The 7,921-nt window shown below is 42.9% G+C and overlaps 1 protein-coding gene across 15 annotated transcripts in view; it reads left to right on the plus strand.

The window, feature by feature from the left end:
- The window catches only part of LOC108516873 (inactive ubiquitin carboxyl-terminal hydrolase 54), a 114,091-nt gene extending 106,875 nt beyond the window's left edge, over nucleotides 1-7,216 (plus strand). For 8 of the 15 annotated variants that reach the window (XM_017854562.1, XM_017854555.1, XM_017854560.1 and 5 more), the window contains 3 exons: nucleotides 1,934-2,053; nucleotides 2,961-3,156; nucleotides 5,535-7,213. In XM_017854562.1, coding sequence (XP_017710051.1) covers nucleotides 1,934-2,053; nucleotides 2,961-3,156; nucleotides 5,535-7,002 — 1,784 coding nt within the window. In that variant the 3' untranslated portion in view covers nucleotides 7,003-7,213. Of the gene's footprint in view, nucleotides 1-1,933; nucleotides 2,054-2,960; nucleotides 3,157-5,534 lie in introns of all 15 variants that reach the window. The other 7 variants (XM_017854567.1, XM_017854568.1, XM_017854565.1 and 4 more) reach the window with 6 other exon arrangements.
- The last annotated feature ends 705 nt before the right edge of the window (nucleotides 7,217-7,921 follow it).

Consider the following 7,921-nt stretch of genomic DNA (forward strand, 5'->3'; position numbering starts at 1 on the left):
AAAAAAAAAAAAAAAAAAAAGTTCAGCCAAGCTGAGGTATCTACCTTAAATAGGCCATGAAACCTATAGTTTTTTTTTCCTATAAAATGACTTTATTATTTTTATAATTCAGAAACCCCACTTACAACAAATTGTGCTAAAGCAGTATAAAGGTCCAAGTTTGTAAGTGCAAGCTTTTAACTTTTTTGGCTGTTTTCTGTTGACCACTTTTCTCTTTTTATATACACTTAGAGAATCTTCTTGGGCCAAGTAATCCTGTTTGGGGGCAGCTTTTTTCCTTTAATACTACTCTCTTTTGATTCAAGGTAATTGTTGCCTCATATTTCCCAAGACATTGTATTCGTTTCCAAATTAGTTTTAAATTCCTAATACTTAGCTGTCTCTATATTTGGATAGTCTTTTTTCCCTTTGTGACCTCAAGCTATAATGACATTGGTGTCCCAGGTTTATTTTGCTTCTGAGTAAAGGGGTCTTGTCATTTCTCTCCTTTCCTTTTTTTTTCTCTATGCCAGTTGGGCAATAGATTAAAGTTAGGAGGAGATCCCACTGGCTATATTTCATTGTCAATTTTCCATACACTGTGGTTCAGCATTTCCTGCATGAGCAAGGAATGGAATGCTAAGATTCTGGAGGATAAGAATTAAAATTTAGTACAGTGATTGATCAACTATAGCTTGTCTAGATCTCCGTAAAGTAGAGAACTTAAAAAAAATGGCTCTAGGCACTACCTCTGATTATAAAGGTTGTATACATTTAGTTGATTACAAATATTATGAGAGAACTTCAGGTCTGGGAAGTAAGGGAAACCACACCTCTAGAGAGAGAGTGGATCCTGAGTGCCAAGTTCTTCAGAACCAACCTGCTGTTTCCATTGTCTTCCCATTGCCCTCAAAAAGTCATGATGAATTAGGAAGTGAATGTTAGGGATGTAGAAGAGCCTTTATTACCATGTCCAGCTGGAGGTAAGTGGAGGATGAGGGACATTATGGGAGAAGTGACTCACATTTTTTTTCCCCCTGCAACTTTGTGAAGGCTCACTGGCAATCCCATTTGTAGGTGAACTTATATTACAGCTTGCTGCCAATTTATGATTATGAGTAAGTAGAGGGCAAGGGATATATAAACATGAGAGTTCTTTTACAAAAATTTCTCTGCCTGTACTTCCTAGCCTTTTCATCTAGTATTGTTTTTAGACTCTTCTGCTCCTGCTTTGGCACACATTCACTTTGAGAGGAGGATGGAATATTCCCTGCTTGCTGTATGGGAAGTTGACTTCTTTGTGGGTAGTTTTGGTGAGGAATAGCATGATGAAAGTAAATACTTAGCAATGCTCATGAAAAGTATGTATATGCAAACCAGGAACGAAGGCCGTTCAACTGCCCTGGCAGATACATTGGATTAGCAAGTGTAGACCTTCTGTGACTAAGAGGTGTACTGATTTTCCAGTTTAGGGTGGTGCATAGAGGACTGTGATTTGGTGAAGTAAATAAGTGGTATGGATGGTTGTCCACAGAATAATGAAGCTACCTTTGCCATAACATAGCAGTGAAGGTCTCAGTCGACATCTAGGGTGTTCTGACACTAGTTGGCAAGAATTGCACTGGGAAAGAGCAGTTCAATTCCAGGCATAAGAACCTACCCTTCTGCTATATGGAATACTTTGTTCTTTCCTTGAGGGACTTCCTAAGAGTTTTGGTGTTAGAATATGTGGCCATTAATGGCATGCCTCTCTTTCATGGCCTTGGTAACATCTCAGTTAAGGCAAAATGAATGTCCTGCTTGTTTCAGAGAGTTCTTAATAGCAATGAACACTTGGAATAAGGGTAGACCAGTGGCTCAGCAGCAAGGATCTCTGTGTACTGAAGGGAAACAACAGTACACAGGAAAAGTTGGAATGAATTGTAATGAAAATGAAAAGTGCTGGCCCTTTCAGGGAGGAGTGACGGCTTTGAGAGGTCCCTGCAAGAGGCAGAGTCAGTATTTGAAGAGTCACTGCATCTGGAACAGAAAGGAGACTGTGCTGCAGCTTTGGCTCTCTGTAATGAAGCTATCTGTAAGTAACTCTAACTGCTATGGCTATGGCACTTTTGACTAACTTCACAATAGGTGTTGTCACTCAGACGGGATAAAAACAGTTTTTATGTGTCCTCACTCTTGCTCTCCCAAACTGAGGCCCGTTAGCTATTTTTGCCCTTTAGATTTCTAAGTGTACCTGGCACTGGCACTGTGGCCTATGGATATTTACCAGAATAACCTCAGCAACGAATCCATAGATGATTTCTCCAGTCATGCCTACCTTTTTATTCCAGGATAAAGTTAGACCTCAGATGTGAGATTAGTCTGCTTTTTTGCTAGTCACTGGCTAGTGAGTTGGAGCTTATAGAAGGAAAACTGAATAAATTGGCTATGACTTCCCAGGCCTGTGAGTTTTTACTTCAATATTTGATTCTTTCTGATTCTCCCCTACCTTCATAGTATGCAGCACCATAAGCTTACAGCAAGAGACTAAGGCTTAGAATTGGTATCGGCTTCTTTTATGTGACCGACAAGAAGCTGTGGTCTATAAAGAGAGATACAGGTTTGGATCTTATTTCTGCTGTTGGCCATTGGGAAGAGAGGGGTGAGAGTAGAGTGTGGAGACCAGAGTCAGACAGGTCAGTTGGACAAGAGTGGCAATCTCTAAGATGGAGGCACTGGTTTATCTTATTGATTTATTTTAGTTTTGTTTTGTTTTTTAATTTGGATTAACCTGTTTGGCCTCCATGGCTTCCATCAATGTTCCTTATAGCCAGAGGCAGCTCTGTGCCCTGGACAGCATATGCATGGTCCGTGCCTTGCATTCCTGCTACATATTTTGAGTTTTACTGCATTATCTTTGCTCATTTTTGTTCAATTTTATTCTTTTTATTTTTGTTTGTGTTTTGTGTTCTGTTTCTGCTATATTTTCTTTTGCATTTTAGCTAAACTAAGACTTGCCCTGCATGGTGCCAGCTGTAGCACGCACAGCAGAGCCCTAGTCGATAAGAAGTTGCAAATCAGTATTCGAAAAGCACGGAGCCTGCAGGATCGCATGCAGCAGCAGCAATCACCACAGCAGCCGTCGCAGCCCTCAGCCTGCCTCCCGTCACAGGCGGGGACTCTCCCTCAGCCAACAAGGTAGTGCTTGGGAACCATGTTAGTTTATGAACGCCAGGGGAAGAAGTGACCATGAGTACTCTATAGCAAGAGCTCTCATTGTCTTGCTGACTGAAGGGGAGAGAGGAGTCCTCTGAAAAGATTTTCTTCTTTCAGGTCAGACATACAGTGAAAAACTCATTGTACTGCTGGTCCTTTCCTTAATAATTCCTAGGATGCAAAAGTACAGCATAATAAGACCATTTGTCCACATTTCCCATGGGTAACTTTAGCCTTGGACTTGTGTAATAATGCGATTATTATATTTGTATATATATATTATGTTCTTAGACATGGCAATCTAGGTTACATTTCATGTTGTAGTAGCTACCATGTGATTTATTTGGGATTTCAATGCTTCCTATCCTTATGGAAGCCGAGAAAGCAGTCTTTCTTGCTCTGATTGCACCATAAAGAGGAGACACAATGATTCCCTTTGCTTTGCTTCTTTATGGTCAGGACTAGGAAAGAAGTTCTAGTAGTCATTGTTGTAGTTCTCACATCTTAGCCCTTGAATTTGGCTTTTACTTAGAATAGATGAATTTAAATAAACATTAATTTGGACCATTAATAACTCTGAGTAGTTTTCAAAATATAAGTTAATAAAAACAGTTAACTTTTTTTTTTTTTTTTTGAGACAGGATCTTGCTTTTCACCCAGGCTGGAGTGCAGTGGCACGATCATAGCTTACTGCACCCTCAACCTCCTGGGCTCAATGTTAAAAAGGCAAATGTTCAAAAATAGTTAACTGCTAGGCATGGTAGCTCATGCCTGTAATCCTAGAATTTTGGGAGGCTGAGGAGGGCAGATTATTTGAGTCAAGGAGTTTGAGACCAGCCTGGGCAACATGGTAAAACCCTGTCTCTACAAAAAACAAAAAAAATTTAGCTGGGCATGGTGGTGCATACCTGTGGTCCCAGCTACTTGGGAGGCTGGGGTGGAAGAATTGGTTGAGCCCGGCAGGTCAAGGCTACAGTGAGCCGTGATGGCGCTGCCACACTCCGGCCTGGGTGACAGAGAAAGACCTTGTCTCAAAAAAAAAAAAAATGCAGGTCTATTTGATGCTAAAGCACATGTCCTTAACCATTATGTGATATTGCTTTTTATTTATTTATTTATTTATTTATTTATTTATTTATTTATTTATTTTGAGACGGAGTCTCGCTCTGTAGCCCGGGCTGGAGTGCAGAGTGGCCGGATCTCAGCTCACTGCAAGCTCCGCCTCCCGGGTTTACGCCATTCTCCTGCCTCAGCCTCCCGAGTAACTGGGATTACAGGCGCCCGCCACATCGCCCGGCTAGTTTTTTGGTATTTTTTTAGTAGAGACGGGGTTTCACCGTTTTAGCCAGGATGGTCTCAATCTCCTGACCTCGTGATCCACCCATCTCGGCCTCCCAAAGTGCTGGGATTACAGGCTTGAGCCACCGCGCCCGGCCGATATTGCCTTTTATGATTAGGCTTCCCATATTAGTATATCTTATTCTCCATAATGTTATAAGGGTGACTGGGTGACTATACCCTCAAAAGTTTACAGTATATTTTCATTCAAATTTAGGGGCTTGTTTTGAATATAAGCAATTTAGATAGGTAAACCCTTTCCAGAAAACATATACTTCCTGATGTATGTGAGTGATTGAGGCTTTATTTAAGTCCTTGTAACATTAAGTTTTTAAAGTCAGAAATACAAAACAATTAGTGAGAAACCAACTAAATACAGTTAATCCCTACTCCTACTCCTAAATCTCAAGAGAGTCATATTGCTTTGGGGAAATACCTCAGTGACTAATAGGACAAAATCCAGATTTTAAAAACATATTTGAAATGGTTGATTTCTGTGTATTCCCATGAGCCCAAATCACCGTGTATTTTGTAAATGTGGCCTCATGGTTCCTTTGGCTGGGCTGCCTCTCAGGACCCCAGGTAGGACTTGCCTCCCTGTATAGCATCCTGGATTTTTGCTGTTTAGTATGAGTGATTTTCAGGCTTTGCTTACCTTCCATGTCATCTGCATGTGAGACTAGCTGATTTTGTTTCCTAATTTGCAAGTAGAATGTGATTGGAATGCGACTCACAGGTAGTGAAGAATATTGGCAAGGGGTCCACTTAATGTTACTGTGCACCTTTAGTGAGGGCATTTAATAAAGAGGATTAATGTTACCTATTTACCTGGGTGTGAACTGACCATGTGCCTTTTCTTTTGTGATCCTCTGAACTACTGACTCTACTTGTGCTTGTCTTTCTGTTCATTTTTACCATTCCCTGTGTGAATAGCTAGAAATGGGAATGGAATGAACAGTTCTTTCTGTAAGCGTTCCTGTCAGTCAAGGCAGCTTATGACTAGCTGTCTCCATTTGTTTCAGTGAACAGCCTATCCCGCTCCAAGTATTGTTAAGCCAAGAGGCCCAACTGGAACCCGGCACGGATACAGAGTTTGGGGCCAGTTCTTTCTTCCATTCACCTGCTTCCTGCCATGAGTCACGCTCATCACTATCTCCAGTGTCATCTGCCCCACAGCACAGCTCCCCCAGTAGATCTGCCTTGAAGCTTCTGACTTCGGTTGAAGTAGACAACATTGAACCCTCTGCATTCCACAGGCAAGGTTTACCTAAAACACCAGGGTGGACTGAGAAGAATTCTCATCATAGTTGGGAGCCATTGGATGCCCCAGAGGGTAAGCTGCAAGGCTCTAGGTGTGACAACAGCAGTTGCAGCAAGCTCCCTCCACAAGAAGGAAGAGGCATTGCTCAAGAACAGCTATTCCAAGAAAAGAGGGATCCTGCTAATAACCCCTCCCTGGCGATGCCTGGAATAGCCACCTCTGAAAGGGGAGATGAACACAGCCTAGACTGTAGTCCTTCAAATTCATCAGCTCAGCCCAGCCTTCCCCTGTATAGAACCTGCCACCCCATACTGCCTGTTGCTTCTTCATCTGTGCTTCACTGTCTTGATCCTGTGCAGAAAACTAACCAATGCCTCCAAGGCCAAAGCCTCAAAACTTCATTGACTTTAAAAGCGGACAGAGGCAGTGAGGAGCCCTATAGGCCAGAGTTTCCCAGCACGAAGGGGCTTGTCCGTTCTCTGGCTAAGCAGTTCCAGAGGATGCAGGATGTCTCCATGAGCGATAGTACAGGTTTCAAGGATAGAAGTTTGTCGGGTAGTCTAAGGAAGAACTCTTCCCCTTCTGATTCTAAGCCTCCTTTCTCACAGGGTCAAGAGAAAGGCCACTGGCCATGGGCAAAGCAACAATCCTCTCTGGAGAGTGGGGACAGACCACTTTCCTGGGAAGAGTCCACTGAACATTCTTCTCTTGCCTTAAACTCTGGGCTGCCTAATGGTGAAACTTCTAGGGGAGGACAGCCCAGGTTGGCAGAGCCAGACATATACCAAGAGAAGCCGTCCCAAGTGAGAGATGCTAGGTCTAAGGATCTGGGCAGCAGTGCTGACTTGGGGACTTCCTTGCCTTTGGATTCCTGGGTGAATGTCACAAGGTTCTGTGATTCTCAGCCTAAACATGGGGCCTCTAGGCCAGGAATGAAGTCCTCCCCTCATGATTCCCATATGTGTGTAACCTATCCAGAGAGAAATCACATCCTTTTGCATCCACATTGGAACCAAGACACAGAGCAGGAGACCTCAGAATTGGAGTCTCTGTATCAGGCCAGTCTTCAGGCTTCTCAACCTGGCTGTTCTGGATGGGGGCAGCAGGATACAGCCTGGCACCCACTTAGCCAAACAGGTAAGAATGCAAACAGGGGTTGGGGGAGGGGGGAGGATCATATAAAAGCTGAAAGCAGGGAAAGATCAGAAGGGGGTATTCTATACAGATAGTATCCCCAGCTTAGTAGGAGGTAGTAGAACTTTCTACTTTATTCAGAAAGCCTCCATGACAAGAGCTAGACATTTTTCTGGCTAGAGTGGAGGAAGGGGCAGAATTATCACTCACAGGCAACTTCCCTCCTTCTAAAGTAAGAGACTACTAAGTATTTGCCCATGGCTTCTCCAGTATGCTGTGCTAAAGAATGGTTCAGGGCCGGGTGCGGTGGCTCACTCCTGTAATGCCAGCACTTTGGGAGGCCAAGGGCAGATCACTTGAGGTCAGGAGATCGAGACCACCCTGACCAACATGGTGAAACCCCGTCTCTACTAAAAATACAAAAATTAGCTGGACGTTGTGGCACACGCTTGTAATCCCAGCTACTTGGGAGGCTGAGGCACAAGAATGGCTTGAACTGGCGAGGTGGAGGTTGCAGTGAATTGAGATTGCACCACTGCACTTCAGCCTGGGCTGAGAGTGCTGCAGAGTGAGACCCTGTCTCAAAAGGAAAAAAAAAAAAAAAAAAAAGCGTTTTAATCAGAAACTCTATACCCATTGGCAAATCACTCTTTATCTCCTCCTTCTCTTCCCCCAACCCCAGGCAACCACTTATCTATTTTCTGTCTCTAGATATTTGCCTGTTCTGGACATTTCATATAAATGGAATCATATAGTATGTGGTCTTTTGTGACCAGATTTTGACATAACTGTAGTTCCTAAAGTGTTATATAAACACTGCTCTTAACCTATATTCTGAATTTCATCGTACTTTGAACTTGAGCAGACACCATCTTATAGATATCTAAAAAATAAGAAATTAACTTTTGTTATGGGAAATTTCAAATATATTCAAAAGTAAAGAATAAGAGTAGGCCGGGCACAGTGACTCACACCGTAATCCCAGCACTTTGGGAGGCCAAAGCGGATGGATCA

The sequence above is a fragment of the Rhinopithecus bieti genome, unplaced genomic scaffold, assembly GCF_001698545.2.
Source record: "Rhinopithecus bieti isolate Rb0 unplaced genomic scaffold, ASM169854v2 scaffold_36008, whole genome shotgun sequence".
In the NCBI taxonomy this organism is placed as follows: Eukaryota; Metazoa; Chordata; class Mammalia; order Primates; family Cercopithecidae; genus Rhinopithecus; species Rhinopithecus bieti.